Source organism: Agelaius tricolor, unplaced genomic scaffold (assembly GCF_023055355.1).
Source record: "Agelaius tricolor isolate 1412-34295 unplaced genomic scaffold, bAgeTri1.0.p SCAF_5, whole genome shotgun sequence".
NCBI lineage: Eukaryota > Metazoa > Chordata > Aves > Passeriformes > Icteridae > Agelaius > Agelaius tricolor.
The window spans coordinates 39,472,346-39,489,361 of record NW_027269265.1 but is presented as its reverse complement, the minus strand read 5'-3'; the positions used below and the strand labels follow the sequence as shown (position 1 = coordinate 39,489,361).

General features: G+C 40.9%; 1 protein-coding gene across 24 annotated transcripts in view; it reads right to left on the bottom strand.

Moving 5' to 3' along the window:
- Positions 1-17,016, bottom strand: part of MADD (MAP kinase activating death domain) — a 68,772-nt gene that overhangs the window by 45,329 nt on the left and 6,427 nt on the right. For 23 of the 24 annotated variants that reach the window (XM_071427492.1, XM_071427503.1, XM_071427495.1 and 20 more), the window contains exons 2-7: positions 9,387-9,578; positions 6,387-7,001; positions 3,467-3,770; positions 2,968-3,099; positions 1,607-1,720; positions 853-933 (exon numbers count right to left, since the gene is read on the bottom strand). In XM_071427492.1, the coding sequence (XP_071283593.1) occupies positions 853-933; positions 1,607-1,720; positions 2,968-3,099; positions 3,467-3,770; positions 6,387-7,001; positions 9,387-9,448 (1,308 nt within the window). In that variant the 5' untranslated portion in view covers positions 9,449-9,578. Of the gene's footprint in view, positions 1-852; positions 934-1,606; positions 1,721-2,967; positions 3,100-3,466; positions 3,771-6,386; positions 7,002-9,386; positions 9,579-10,263; positions 10,412-17,016 lie in introns of those variants that run through there. The other variant, XM_071427491.1, reaches the window with a different exon arrangement.

The following is a 17,016-nucleotide window of genomic DNA, read 5'->3' as shown; positions in this document are numbered from 1 at the left end:
AAGAACCAAAGGCACACAGAAGTGTTAACCCTAATAATGTGGGCCACAATTTGTCTGCTTTGTACCAGCAGCACTCCTTTGCCAATGACAAAACCTTAATAACCATGTCCATAGGAATACACAGGGAATGTAAGCTGAATTTGTGTGAACACTGAGAATTTTAAATATGTCTTCAAAAAAACTGCAATTTGTTCTTCTGATACTTGAGTTTACCTTTGCACTAGTGAGAAAGTTTTGCTAAATAGTATCTGAAATTGCAAGGGGGTGAGGCAGCAGTAGGGGGAAGGTTGATCTAACAAAACTCCAGGCAATACATCACTTCCATCTGTGCGGACAGCAGGTATTGGGATATCAGAGAGGTTACACACTTTGCTCTCCTGGTCTATGAGGAAAGAGAAAGAGCAAACCTCATCACATTAGTAACACACTTTACCTTTAGATACTGCATGCAGCGTGCATAAGGAAAACAGAAATAAAGAGATAAAACCTGCTTGACACGATCAGCCAGGATGACCCAAGCTGATTAATGGCTTAGCAGGACCTGAGAGGAGAGACTGACACTTCACACACAGATCTGTGAATGGAGGGGAAACAAAGATGATCATAGCTTGATGGATCAAGTCAGAATTTAAAACCCACATGGCAAACATAAAGGAGGAATCTGGAACTTTCTGCATCGACTGGAAACAAGTTGGCCTCAAACAACAAATAAGAAACCACCTGTTGTGTATAGGGACATTTTAGCTTTACATTCACTGACTTGCATTCTTATTCATTCTAGCAGAAGACTGGGCAACACTACATATGCTACATTCTGCTGCATCTAAGTCCTTTCCCCAAAGTGCATATTACCTGTTTCAGATGCTTTTTCAGCTCTGAAGCTTCAGGTTCTGGCAGTGCTGGCAAAGATTCTGCATTTGTGGGAACAATCACCTGGAATTAAGCACAACAACAGACTAAAAATTCCCCAGCTGTAGTCATTTCCAAAACAGAATCCCCAGAATCTCCAGCACTCCAGACACCAGGGAATAAAAGACACAGAAGTAAAATAAGAAATAAAAAACTTCACAGTCTCAGACAGACACCTGCTCTTCACTTCTTTAAGGTTGTTATTGTTTACAATATAATAAACAATGAAGGTTACTTTATCATTTACCACAAAACCAAGAAATATGAATCAACCCATACTTTCCATCAATATGATGATGTTATTCACATTTTCCTTAAATTAGCCTTGCTCATACCCTTGTAGAAAGTGAGATACATAGCCCCACTTGAATCATGACAACCTGTGGGAAGGTTCTTAACAGATCAGGTTTCTTAAGTAGGGCTATAAGCCAGTCTGACAATTAGTCAAGAAGAAAGTTCTATCATTTGCTTGAGGATTCACCTACTATTGATATAGCCAGGTCAATTAACTGAAAAAGGATGCCTAATGCAAAAGACATGGAGACCTTGAGACACGACAAGGAATGGAATCCTAAAGTTTAAGATGGGAGTGGCAAAGGCAGACTGAGGCCAGGCATTACTGAATTCTCAGTGGGTACACTGGTGACAGTACACAGCTCTGGAAACAAAGCCATAACTTCTTATGTGTGCCACTTACCCTATTGGTATCCAGGTCAATAAGCCATACATCATCAGGCATTTTAAAATCCAGTTTGTAAAGGAAGAAACTTGCTGGAACACCGATGATATAAGGTGTAGGGGCTAGAAGCAACTGAGAGAAAGACAGACTTTACTAAGGACAAGATCTGCATTTGATATCACCATGTTCTTCCCAAATATTTATTTATTGACTACAGTATGTTTATAGCAAGGTAAACAACACAAAATGCATTGATAAATAAGTAATTAATACCATACAATGGAAGCATTAAAAAAAAGAAAGAAAAAGAAAAAAAAAAGAATAAAAGCTCCTACTCAGAAAGCCTCAGTTTTCATCTAGGAGAAAATACATTTCCATCTCCCATGTTTCATGTCCCACTGCCACCCAGAACATAATTTATACGGCTACACAGCTCTTTGCAAACAGCTTGCTGTGTCTATCATGGTCCAAAAAAAAAAATAACGTTCAGAGTAAGAGCGTAAGTTGAAAGGCAGGAAGTCATGGATGAATACATCCTCAGCTCAAACTGAGTCTGTGCCACTGCAAATAGGCACATACAAGGACTTTACCCTTATGCTCGTAGTGGTAGTTTGGTTTCAAAATAATAACATTCTAAAAAGTACAAGATAGACACATTTTTTCAGATGTATGTGGAAAACTTATGGGCAAATTCAGGTTGCTTCTGATAAGGCAATAAACAGAGGAAAAAGGTTTAAATCAACTAGGCACATAGCAGCTTGAGACCAGTGACTTGGGAGGCTAATTTATTCTTTTAATCTAGAACTGTTGGTCCCCTCCAAGGAGTGGCACAAGAACAAATCTACAGCATCAGTTGCAGGATAGCACTGAAGTAGTAAGATGGCTTGAATTCTATCTTTCCAAGCAGAATAATGAGCTCCTGCAAAGAACTGACTGTTGGCAAAACCCAGGCTCCCAGCTGAAGCTAAACAACATTCCATATTTCTGAGATTGCAGGCAATAGTTTCTGAACTCTGAATTATAGAGCCCTCAAGCATCCTTAAATATTACTTTGGACCCTCCTCAACAAATTTTATTACTCAGTTTAGAGGGGGAAGGGGGTAAATATCATAATAATATTGTTGCTCTATGGTCATCCAGTTCATTGTTTGTGAATTACTGCTTTGAATCATTCTATTCACTGAGTGTGCTCTGAAGATATCCTACATAAATGGTGTTACCTATGATTTAAATAGTCACACTCAAGCAATGTTCTTTGCAAGGCAGACTTTGATACAATCTCTGAAAAGATGGTGAACAAAGAAAGGACTACAACTATATGAATTTTAGACATCACAGAAACATCTTTTGCAAAAGACCAATAAATGAAAAATGTGTACCTGTTCTGCAGAGGCCATGCAGGTGGGAAGCAGAGGGATCACTGGGAACATGTACTCCAGTGGGTAGATCATGGCCACAAAGGCCATCACAGACATTGAAAGTGCATTATAATCTCGGGACTGCAATACAACCTGCAACCAAAGAAACTCCCATCAGCACTGCAGCAACCATTCACATCTAATACTCCCCTCAGGTGCATACAAAGACCACAGATTTTGTGATCTCCACAGACTGAAATTCAATGGCTGTGAACTGAGTAACCCTCCACTAAACTGTCTGAAAACAAGCTTTGGGTGGTTTTTTTTTTTTTTGAGTGGGAACAGAACTTTTCAAAACAGGAACCTCAGAAGGAGCTATTTATTCCCCTCATCTCCACAGACAAAATTCATTCCAGGCAGTGCAGAGAGACAGCTGTTCTACACATCCAGCCTACCCTGGTTTTGAAGAGGGCAGAACTTCCTACATACTTATCAAAGATCAATGATCTTCCCTTCTTACCTTGTGCTCCAGAAGGATGCAGGTCAGCACCTGCAGGCAGGCATCCACTCCCAATAATTCCAAAGGCAGATGTAATGGAAAATCCACCAAAGTGAAGCGGGATGGATCAGGAAGAGCAAAGGTCAAAGCTGGCTGCAGCTCGTGTGGCAAGACTTCCACGTCCACCCGCTTCTGCCCAGCAACAGGCATGGGGGAGCGCAGCAGCCGGTATATCCAAGCTTCAATCTCCCGCAGGTCATGAAGCAAGGCGCTGGACTTCTCTTCCACCAGCAGGGAGCCTGTGAAAATCCGCCACATTGTGTCCCTGGACACAGGGAGAACGCCAAGGTTAACACTCCAAGAACTTCACTTGACAGCCATTCTGCAAGATTCTTCCAGAGAAAGGGGAGATCCACCAAGGATTAAAAGAGGCAACTAACAAACCTTTGATCACACAAAGGAATGGAAGATAGGCATTCATACTGACACAACCCACAATGTGAGGAAGAATAAATCTTTCTGTGGCAGGAATCAACACAAGGATGTCACTTCAGACTTCATTCACACGTTTAAAGGATTCAGTCAGGTCCAGATCTCTGAAGAACTCTCATCACCCTCATGCTTGAAATTCAGCGGGCACACAGGATACTTTCCTATCTCATCCAGAACTGTAGCACACTGACTGCAGGACTCTGCTTCTAGCAGTCTACAAACTTTTGCAAGAATAGGAATTAAACCTGAGATAATAAAAATATGCCACATCCAAGATCTCCCAGATGTTTTAGCATGATAAAATACCCTTCATCATTCTGTCCTAAATTGCAATGTATCATTCTTAAGAGCTGAATAACCCATGGGAAAATGGATCTATTTCAGCTAAATCTCAGAAAGCTGCGTAGAAAACATTTAGATACCTTAGCAAAACAAGCAGCAAGTTCTCCACACCCTAAGCTGGCAATCTGCAAACCTGCAGCTCATAGACAGACTGGCCAAAAAACATGTACAGCATTGCTCATGGCCTTCAGAGCTTCACAACTCAAAACTAGGTCTGACAAGGGAAGCACAGAGTCTTGTCCACTTCAGCCCTCTACCCTGTAGCACAGTGAAGGATGCAAACCTTCTGTATTCATTCTCCAAATAACTGCAGCCTGATAAATATCTTGAGTTACTGGAACAGATCCCCTAGAAAGCTATGGGCTCAAATTGGAGGTTCTATCTTACAGTTCACAACTTTAAAAAAAATAATGAAAAGGAAAAAAGATTATAACACTGGAGGCTTCACAAAGACAGAATAATTAGAGAAATTTGGATGGCTCAAAATAAGGGCAATTTGAGATTACACTGAGTACATGATACACCTCTCAGGAACTGTAATGCTTCTCATCCTCCACTCTTCCTTCAGCTACTTGTCATGCATAAGACATTAGGCTGCTAAGAGGTGTGCTCCACTTTTGCCAGCTGTAAGGGTTCAGTTTCACCTTTATTCTGCCACCACTTCAAAACTATTCTACTTTTCCAGGTCACCACTGGAAAACCACATGGTAATTCAAACCTGCTGCTTTACTTTTCCCAGAGATGTATGCTCAGTATTCTGTCTCTTGCTATCCTCATCTATCACTTAATTATTCTCTTTAAGAATTATGCCCAATAAGAGCAAATTTTTCAAATACCACATGTCATTCAAACACCAAATTGAGGAAAACCATGAAATTCAGTGGGGTGTTTTTTCCTCAATAATTATCAGGCTAAACCAAGTGACAAAACAGCATTCCTTAACACTTACTTCCATTGGGGGGAAGTTTTGCTCTGACAAAATAATTTATTCTCCATCAGTGGATTCAAGTGATAAATCTGCTAATGCAGTCATACTAGCCCAGAACAGTCTCCTAGAACTATTCCAGGGCAGTAGCCCAAGAAGTAGGCCACTGCTCTATAAATGGGACACATTTTCCATTTCATACAAAATGTAAAGAGCTTATAAAGATAAAAATTAAAATAATTATAATCCTGTCATTTTTTGCTTTTGACAAGTTAAATTTTGAGTGTACCAAGCTACTTAACTCACATTATGTACTATCTCACAGTCCTGTCTCTCAAACTGTTGAAGATAATCCCCTGCTTCTCCAGAGATTAATTTCATACTTTTTCTATTCAGTTAGCACATTGGAAAGGAAAACACCATCCTGGAACGAAGGTGTCAGGCACAGAAGCACAGATGCACATCCTTGGCTGAAATACATACAGATATTGTCCCTTCCATACTCTACAGTGCAACAGCTTCTGTTACATACTCAACACTAGAACAGCAAATACGTTAGGATTCCTACATTACATTAAATATACACCACGTTCCTGTCAATTTACTGTTACCAACAACCATTCCCATGTTTCCTAGACAACTACTTTGTTTTCTACCGCTCCTCCCACTCTCCTTCAAATATTGTACTTTGACCTATTTCAGCTGATCCTGCTTCTCTAGTCTTTTCTCTCCCACGCTGAAGTTCAGACTGTTTCATAAGCTTGTTAAGCACATTTTCATAATTTCCCTCCTGCCCCAAGTAGAAATTCTCTCTGTTATTTCTTGGCTGCTTCTAATTTCCCAGAGAATCAGTCCTGACATATACTGCCACAGAGCTTAAATGCCAAAGCAACAGAAGCAGCATAAGCACTCAGCTTCAGTCATCAGAAGGGTAGCGCCTCCTTAGGTGCATCAAAAATTAAAATCATACCAGATTACAGAATCAGAGAGAGAAGTTTTAAAAAAATTGTTATAAAAATTTCCTTTTCCTACTGTGAACCTGGGTTAAAACAGTGAAAAAGGCCAACCCTTGGCGTTTGGCTGCTTCTGCAACCACATCTGCAGCCACAATTTACTGTGCAAATAAATTGCAGCACTGAACACAAACAGTAGGAGGAAAAAAGTTCTTCCCTCTCAACATACCTCTGCACCCCACGCGGAATGCCCAACTTCTTGCCCAACAGTCTCTCACTACAGCAGTCCACAAGTCTCTTGAGGGTGTACAGACACTCACGGAAGGTGGAAAAGAAGGGATAATGGCTAAGGATGCACAGAGAAGTCAGGGTGCTGTTCCGAGAGCGATGGCTGCCTTTGGCCAGGCGCTTGCTGCGCGGGGATCGATTCACGTCAGGGGTAGACTCCGCACTGGGGGCCTGCAGAGAAGAACCGCTCTCTGAACTCTCGGTGCCCACTTCCTCCTGCGGTGCTGATGCATCCCCAGGTTTAGGGATCTTCTGTCCCTCTCGAGCTCGATGTCCCCCCATGCCCTCTCCCTTCTCCTTGGGTACTCGCTTCTGGAAGGAGCGGTAGAAGTTGACGCAGATTCCATAGCGAGTGACCCCCGTGTCCTTGTCCGTGAGGGTGAACACGAAGGAAGTGTCATCGCGGAAGCTCATGCGCTTCTGCCGCACGCTCAGGCATCCTTCAGGCTGGCAGAAGAACACAACGTCGGGCGGGAGGGGAAAGTCTGCGTGGTCTTCCAGAGGGTAACGCCGCAGCAGCTCAGGAGTCTGAGCAACGCTGTCACTGCTGGGGTGCCTACAAAAGAAGCAAACAAAAAACCACATACATAGCTGACCAGTAATAAATATTTTTGCAAACTTCCTACTAATGTGCCAAGAGCCTGTGGACTCAGCTTCACGTTTGTTCCCTCTCTTCCCTACTGTCCATGGAAAGTAGCTTCTCGGTCATGAGCCGCAAAGCTCACTCACTAGCACAAGGCAGAAAGGTTCAGTAAAGAAGTTTAAGTCTATACAGTCATTAGCAAGGAGCCTGTTCAAATCTGATTAGGAAAAGGCCTTCCAGGAATATGTTGTTCCCAGGAGAACACTGTATTGTCCAGTTGCTCTGACTTTGATTTTCAAAATTAATTGAACTGCACAGGTCTCTGGGCAACATTTCAGTAGGAAACACATTGTCCCTTTCCAAATACACAGTCAGAGGAAAAGCTCCTAGATTTCAGCCATTATGAACAAGATGAAAAATTAAATGAGAAATCCAGTATCAATTCCTAACTGGGAAAGCAAGAATTTACAAGAACTCAGATCAACAGTGGAGGGATATAGACCTCATCCTAAAACCACTTTCATTAAAAGTTCTAGCAACCACACAAACATATGTGTTTGATTTTCAAATTGGGATTTAAAATGTAATTTATATAAAAACTGCATGGTAATACGCACAGCTATTTACCACTGTGACTCACTAATCTTTGGACTACAAATCACCACAGAAACATGAAGACAGAAAGGCAAAACTGTTGTTTCCTAATTTTCCACTAGATTCTTTCAAGATATTATACCTTTGCCTATTTCAAAATACAAATGACACTTGCTTTTCTCATATAAGAGATGTGAAAAAATTCAAACAAGTAGTAATAGAATGCTCACAATTTACAAAAGAAAATCACTGGTGTAAATAGCTCTGCTGACTAACTCTTCCAAACTAATATTTTATTTAAAACAAGTAAATATGCTTTCATAATAAAACTGGTAACAAGATTTATACTGCCTGTAAAGTTAGATACCGAAATACTGTATGAAAAAAAGAGAAACACTAAAATGCTTTTATACGTTAATGGACACAACTAATGCATCATCTGCTGAAAAAGAAATGTCAAATAATGCTGCTACTATTTAGAGAGTCTATTTGGCAGCAAATGGTCCAAAAAATGACATCAACAAAGTACGAGTGCATGTATCACCACTTTGTGCCTTTGCTGTAATATTAGCTACAAGGACAGAGTTTTCTCAGACATTGGGAAAGTTTGAACCCAACAGTTCCAAAAAGTATTGCTGTTTGTGCACAGTGGATAACAAGATGTAATAGTAAAGGCCACATGGAGCTCCTAAGGGCTTTGTAGGAGAGGCTGTTTCAGTCAGCTCCATCTTTCATCATAGGCATTTGCCAAAGTGCCAAACAAGACAGCAGTAGCAGCCTAACCAGCACGGGCTGGCAAAAAGCAAGAGAACTGTAGGAGTCCAGAAGTGATAGTAGCAAATTTCTAAGTGAGAACATCAGACACTATAAGCTTCACTGGAGGAGGCAGCTAACATTTCTCCCTCCTCTTCCTAGCTGGTGACACATATAGAAAATTTGGTTGTTTTTCTACAGACAGTAAGAAGTATTTAACTATTATAGCAAGAGGTACAGCAACAGGCTGATGTGCATGAACCACTGATATTTAGAAATGAAAGCAAAACAGACTTTGAGATACATCCATTATATAGAATTTGCAGAAGGCTGCTGCATAAACTTTGAATAAGGAAAAAATAACATTTATTGAGTACCTCTATGTTTGACAAACAGAACACATCAACCCTTCATTTCATATGTGCTTTAAGTAAATATGCATAACATTTTATCTATTAATAAGACTTTAAAACAAGAAAGCATTCATGTCATTCCTGTGAGGATAAATAAGTATTAGAGGGAAAAACAGCCAAGTAAAGCAAGTTTCAGATTTTTTTTAACTGAGTTTATAGACTACATTTCAAAAGCTAGAAAAGTAGTATTATTCTACTGCTAGCACATTACTAGTAATAAAAGTAGTAGAAAACTTGTATTTTACTTGTCTTTAGCTTTCAGTGTTTTCAATTTGTGAATCCCTCTGTCCTGCTGCCAGTAGAAGCAAAGTTCAGACACAAAGAAAACCAGAGAGTGATAGTTAAATTAGCTTTTCTTAGTCACTCTCTGCAGACCCTTGAAAAGAAGTCTAAAGACCACAAGTCAAAAAATTCTGACTACACTAGTATCTTTCAAGAAGTGCCCTGGCTCAAGCAGGTGCTCCCCTTAGGGGAGCATTCTGCACACATTTCAGACAGCACTTCCTGAGCATCAGGAAGATTTCATCAGTGGATACAAGGCTATTTATCCTCACTCTACTGCCCAAGCAAAAGCTCTGCTGAGATTGTTTCACATTACCTGGCTCCAATGATCACAAGATAGTCAAGTAGCCGAGAGCAGATTTTCTTTTTCTGCACCATTGTGCTCGATGCCCCTCCCTATGTCATCTCAAGGAATTCCTGTTCATTGATCCAGTGGTCAGCTATCCCATCAGCCGTGATCGCTGCCTTGGGGAACAGAATCTGCTTGGAACAGTCTGCCAAGTCCAATCTATAAGCAAGAAAAGCAAGAGTGTCAAAAGCACAACCAGGAATACCAAATACATACAAGCAACTTAATGACCTTAATTATATTCCCAAAAAGCCTCCACGTTCGTGGAGTGCAGTCATGGTCATCCACAATCTCTGTCTTCATGAGTACAAAAACACAGCCATATGCCCACAAAAGCAGAGAGATGAAAAACACACAAAAAAAGTACAAGAGTATCTCAAGAATTAATGGTCGGAGTCAATCATCTTAGAGGTCTTTTCCAAGGTAAATGATGCTACAATTCTGTTCTAAGGGAGAACACAGACCAACAAAGCTGCCTACCACTGCCAAGGAACTACTCATCACATGGTTTGTGCATTGCTTAGGCAAATCCATAAGATCTTGAGAGTGCTTGGGAAGGGAGCTTCAACTGGCAAGACTGAAGGAAAAAAAACCACAACCTGAACTTTAGCTGTGGGATAAACAGAACAACTAACAAAGGGGTAACACCAGAAATCCAATTTGATAAAATGCATCCCACCTTCCCAAACCTGCAAATGGCTGTCAGCAGGAATGATCTCCACAATTCCCAAAGACTATGATCTCTAACACCTTTTCTGTGCAGATACAGAACTGCAGTTCTACAGAACTTCCGTTTACAATAGCAAAAGTGCATCTTGTAAAGCACACTGAATTTTTCACTTACTTCATTCAGTTCCATTTATCTTGTTTAACTTCACTCCTTACTCCTGATATCCATGCCTCCTGCAGCAAATTTCTCTGAGTACTTTATGATCGAAAGATCTTCTTGGTAAAATTGAGATTATACTGCAGCATTACTACTTGTCAATAATTATGCTTAATAGATATCCAGAAAATAATTCTTTCCAATCCCACCATTCCTAGTTCACAGAATTCAGGAAAGAACAGGGAGAAAAAAAAGTTTTAAAAAGGAATACAGTTTCACACTACAGTGTTCCCTACAGTGTTTGAAACCAACCTGAAAACAGAAACTTCCTGAAATTGAAAGGTCTCAGAAACTTAAAAAATCAGAGATACTCAGAGTATTCTAGAAGTCTCTAAGTATTCCAATGGATTTTTTAATAAGAGTTATTTTACATTAAAAACTTAATTAATTGCTTTCGGGGACATATTCAGAATAAGGTTTCCATTTCAGTTCATGTTTACATCCTAAGGCAGGATGTAAACATATCACATACACAGCAGGGAAATTTTATTCATTAGCCCTGCAAACAGCAGTAAGAACACAAAAACATTACAACAGTAAGAACAAAAAAGCACATATGCAATTTATAAAAAAGGAAAATCATACTAGTCAGTAGGTACTATTAAAGGAGTAATAAACTGAAAGAAACTTAAAGCCTCACACATAAAAAATCCCACACTTTGTGAAACTGTGGCATGTTTTTAGTACATCTTCAACTACAGCTACTGTAAAGTCCTAAGTAACAGCAGTATGAATTATCTTCTCTGAGCAGCAATATTGTTGTAAATTATCTTCTCTGAACAACAGAGAAAATACAGACACAGGAAGCAAAGTTTCTGTTTCTAGATTTTAATGACATTATTGAAAACATTGTAGAATCTGTCCTGGAAAAGCTCTTGATCCTTGATATTCTGCAAATATCTTGGCACAGAAAAACTTAAGAGGAACAAGATGAAGTTGGGATATCAAGTGGTCCTTTTTGTCTCCATTTTGAAGAACTACTTTATCTGTTTTCTTTCCAAATGGCTTTCCCCAGAACTCTTTAAAGAACAAACTGCTCAGTCACAGACAGGGGCATACCTAGAAGTATGACTTCAAGGAAATTCTGCTACTTAGTGGTAACCAAAGATGTTTTTCCTCAAAAACAGAGGCTACCCAACCCCTCAGTGAAGGTGGAGAAAATACACTGCATTTGTCTTATGACTGCAATTCCCTACACATGGGTCCCACAGCTCTGCAAAGAAGTTAGCAAGGTATGCATTATGAAGGTCTTAGAAATCATGAAATTTCAAGAATATCTGAGCAGACAAGTACAAGGAATATATGCAGGGCTTACAATATCCCTGGAATGGTTGAAGCTACAACCCACTGACATCAAACACTGAAGTTTCTGTCCATTTTTTTAAAAAAAAGATCTGAGCACTTTCCGATTTCTGCTTTCTATTTAAACACAAGTACCAGGGAGACCAGACTGATGCAGATGTGCCAGGGCTTCCAGAGCCACCTTTATTGATTTACTATACTTAACAACACAACAGTTACAGTCAGACATAAGAGGACAAAGGCTTTTTTGGGAAGATGATTTATTGCTGGATCGGAGCAAGAGGTAGAAGAATTAGAACCAAGTGTAGGTTTTTTGCCTTCCTCTATTCAATCTCTGGCTTCTTCAGAGATCTAGCAATGGCTGATGACACCACTTAGAAGAGTATTGCGCCAGCATCTGTTGGAACTCGTCTTCCTACTCCTGCTTGGAACCAGACACCACAGATGATGATCTGTATAAGGCAACACAAACAGGCATCCCAGTCCTGCCTCCCCCTCCCTATCTGGCAAAAGCTTTCTTTCAGGCCAGTATCGTTCCGTTCCCTGTGCTGGCAGAAGAGTTTGTGCAGCTACAGGGCAAAACAGACTGTGGAACTGATACAGACTAAACCTAACAGCCTCCCTTCTTCTCCCTCCCTGTTTTTGTTTTTACAAAGGTTTTTTTTTTACTTCGTTCACCAAGTGACCCCACAAATGCTTGTGCAGGCACAAAGAAAAGGTAGGAGAAAACAGTTAAGGGAATCTGGAAGACTTGACTGAACACAGGTGATCACAGAACCACAGACAGCACCTCTACAGGCAATACAGAGAGATTTCCTATCATCCTTCCAATCATCCTCCTAGATTTTAGAGACTAAGTACATTAGGACAGAAATAGATCAAACAACCAAGATATACTTCATTTTTTCCTCTTTTATGTTGGAATTTGGACGTGAACCAAGAAATTATCTTGACTCTAAGATGGTTGATATGTCAAAACCTCTTCTCTCTCTCAAACTGCTTTAACTTTACATTGCTTTCTCTGAAAAGGTCTTGTGCAGTGTCTTTTCTCTTTGCAAACATATTGGAAGCAGCCTTTGGAAGGCTGAATCCTCAAGCAGCACTTGAGAAGAGACTTCCTATTATTTCATCTCTAGAAAAGAAGAAAAATAAAGAAGGGAAGGCCCACCACAGAAAAATACTGCACCAACAGATCATGTCTCAGACAACACCAAAATTGAAATAAGCACTTATATGGATGGTGAACGGGTTGGTGAGAACTAACACTACCCACCCACTGTAGCAGCTGTCAGCAATACTCAGGAGTAAAAGCTGGCACTGTAGCCTAGGCACAAAGACAAAAAGCAAGAACCAGCACAAAACCACGGCTTACCAGTAACCATGACATGAAAAAAGTGTTCAAAAAAACAAACACTTCTATTATTGGCATTACTCTGCATTTAAAAATTCCCCAAACACCCACATTTTAGGTTGCAGCACAACTTCTTAGAGGAAAATCTGCATGGTATTCTGCAATTTAAAGTCCTCCCAGAAATAAAAGCCTATATAAACAAACACACACACTCATGAAAAGCACCACAGCACACAATGGATAGGGCAGCATGAAAGAACCACAGCAGACTTTCTACCAATTTAGAGTCATCTAAACTGTGTCAGAGCCATGCCCTGGCTGTGTCAGAGCCATGCCCTGTATTAGTCCCAAGTTGAGTTGGGACTAATGAGTTGTGCAGTTATCCTATTTCATCTATCCCTTGGAGCCCTCAATGTTTGTTAGGAGTCTTCTCATTAGAGACACAAATCTAGAGGAACAAAGCAATTCAGTCTAAGAATAACTTTGATACAACAAAGTGTTAACTAGTGTCACTGTATGGGGTCTGGCTGAGATGGAGGTCATTTTCCCCTCAGCAGCCCTCCCAGTGATACGCTGTGTACTGGTAACTGGAAAGATGCTAACAACACATCTGTGTTTTGGCTATGGCTGAGCAGTGCTGGCACAGCATCAAGGCTGCCTCTCCAATATCTTACCCCCAGCAGTGCTGGGGAGTATGCAAAGTCTTGGGAGGGGACATAGCCAGGACTGCTGACCCCAACTGACCAGAAGGATATCCCATATCACATCTGCTCAGGAAAAACCTAAGAGAGAGGAGAAGGGCAGAGAATCCATTATTTAAAACATTTATATTCTGGAGCAACCACTAAGCCTACTGAAGCTCTGCTTCCCAGGAAATGGCTGGACAGCACTTGCTTCTGGGAAGTGGATAATAAAATTTCTTGGGCTTCTTTGCTTCTATGAATGTAATCTTTGCTTTATTAAACTGCCTTTACTTTTGCCCACGAGGTTTTTTCCATCTTATTTTCTTCCTCCTGTTCTGCTGAGGAGGGGTGCGATAGAGTGGCTTGGTGGATAAGTGGCATCCAGCCAAGGACAACTCCCCACACTCAGACACTCAGCTGCAGTTGTTTTCCTCACACAGAGGCTCCCAGCTTTGATGGGCCAGGCTTACACTGACCTGCACGATGCCTGGCAGGTATTTACATCATTGCTTGCAAAAATGGTATGAAGACAACAGATTAATTTCTAACAGGAACATGCTAAGCCCTGCTTTCCTTACAATTCTTCCATGCTTTAAGGTGGGACCAGAAAGGCTTCTCCTTTCATTACCTCCAGTTTTTACCTGGTAAAAGGATCATACTGCGCAGTTCACCAGTGCATGGATACCTTTAGAATATAAATCACCATCATACAATTCAATTTGCACACTGACTGAATAATGAGCATACATGGGACATTAATTTGTAAGAGAAAAAAGAGGAAATTGTGAAGGAGACAGAACAAATTATAGGACAGAAGCCACATAAATTACGGTTCACTGAAATTTCACTTTGTGAAAAACCAGATTTCTAGTCACGCCCAAAAAGAACTAAATTTTTAGTTTCCTTGGAACATCCTGAATTTCTATTTACTCTCAGCCAAGACGGTCTGTACTGAGTTCAGCTCTAATAGCCACTATGCCTGACCTTAGTGCATTGTTTTCTGTGAACTCAAGGCTCACCAATTGAACTAAACTGAGCACTGAAACAAACACAGATAGGGCCAGGAGTTTCAATGCCCACCTTTAGACTGATTTATGTTTCTTTTTCTCACATCACACACCTTGACCTATCTGCTAAGCTATGAGAAATAGGTGTGAGTACCTCAGGACCAGCCAACCTCACCTGTGTGGGCAGGAACTCCACTCACTGCTGAAGTGGAAACAGCATGGTTTGAAGCCCAGCATGAACTGTTCATCGTAGCTTTTAGACATTTTAATAATCTTTATGGAATCTGTACCACTGAAATTTTGGTTACTTCTTCTTCCAAGTGTGTTTCAAATGATGCCAGACATTATCTCTGGTATACCACATGCTATTTTTCCTTGTACTAAGCTTTTAAAGAAGCAGATAGGCAGTATTCTTTTCACATGAGCCATTTTTCACTTCCTCGGCTTAACTATATAAAACACTGCAAATAGTTTGATACTTTAAAATATGCAACATTCTAAGAACCTCATTATTGCTATTATCCAGACACTACAGTGTTTCTGCTAACACAAGAAACAGACAACAGCAGAGATGAGAACACTTCCCATTCTCCAGAATCTGACAGAACATGAACAACTTCTAAAATCTGACTGGATGGACTTGCTATACTGGTGCAGCTGCTTTGTGTGTTACCATGCACCTTGGCAAGGCAGCAGTGCATGCCAAAACTGTGACTCCTAAGAAGATATTTGCACTCTGGAGGAAAAAAAAAAGAAAAAAGAAAAAAAAAAAGAGCATTTTCAAAGAATTGCAAGCATACCTAAACAGACAGTGACATATTTATCTAGTATGGCTAACCTATAACATAGGTGTGATTCTGCAAAATGCTATGGGGATAGCTCCAAGCATAAGAAATCACAGAGCATAAGAAGTAGAGAACAGGACTGCAGGCAAATTCTAAAAGCATCTGCCCTGGAGCACATGCATCACTTCAATCATTAAGAGTTGCTTACAGGTAAAACAGAAGATACACCCCAACTATTTCCACTTTTCATCTACCAATAAATCTTCAGGGAAAGGACAGAACAAACCAGATAAAAGAAAATTAAAGAATGAATGGGGAAAACAGGTTTTGGCAATACAAGAAGACTTATTTTGAAGGCCTTCTCAATAATTATAATAAATAAAAGATTTCTTCCTTTCCTACTAAGTAATATTATCTCTTTGCCTTCTGAAAACAGAACTGACACAGTCAAGCTTCTTTAGCTTCCACATTAGTTGTCAAGGGCAAAATGGAAGTAGCATGGGCAGGAGTGCTGACAGATAAACTGAAAATGACCAGAATTGCTCCACAAACAGAAGTATCATGGCACACAGATGGGAACCTTTCTGCAGTATCACGGAGTGAAGCTGGACTGATTCAGGTTCCTGGTTGCTATAGTGACAGATTTTCCCGTCCTTGCCATATGTCAGCCCTTCAGTGTTGCTTCCTCTCTCCTCCCTGCTTCAGCCAAAAGCTTGGCTAATGCAGCCTGCTGTACATGCAAGATCATGCAGTCACCACACATGCACATGCTGTGAGAACAGCCCCACAGGTAATCTGATTCAGATCAATCACCATAGCAACACAATCTTTTAGTCCCTAGATTTCAGCCTGTCGGGTATATTTATAGAGCAGCTGCAGCGCTCCACCCCCTCTGCTCCACCACCAAAGCTCCCAGCACTGCCCACACTACCAGCAAGCTTCACCCAGACACAAGAACTGCCTGGAGTCAGTGCTGAAACAGAGCCCTCCTGGCACCTGCAGGCCCCAGGCCAGAAGATAGCACAGTATCTGCACCATGCTAAACACCCCGCAGTCCGTGAGTTTGCCATAGCCACGAGTACTACAAATATCAGGAGGCGTTCTTGCCCACGGAAAGCTGAGTTACCAACCACAGCTGACAAAATCCGCTTACCCAGGCACCCACAGGATGCTTCCCCAAACACGCAGTGCAGGCACAGAAAGAACATGCAGAGTGTGCTAACACAAACACACAATCCTAACAGGAACTTGCAGGTAGCAGCAAAGGCAAAGGAGAGGTTCCAGCAGCACCTGCCCCACAGAGCCACAGCTGCACCCACCGGTAGTACCTGAAAGCCATGAAGAAAAATCATGACCAAGAGATAAGCATGTGAGGGAGAACGGTATGCAAATACTGCTATCCATTTTATTCCACTACACTCCTGGGGAAAACCATCAACAGTAACCTAATGCAGGAAAAGCACACACTTTTATAGCACTCTACTTCCTAACAGGAAGGAGATGACAGATTTTAGCCTCAGCCACAGGACATTTCACACGCTTCAATTTGGGTTAAAGACCTTATTCTCCTCCCCTCCTTTACT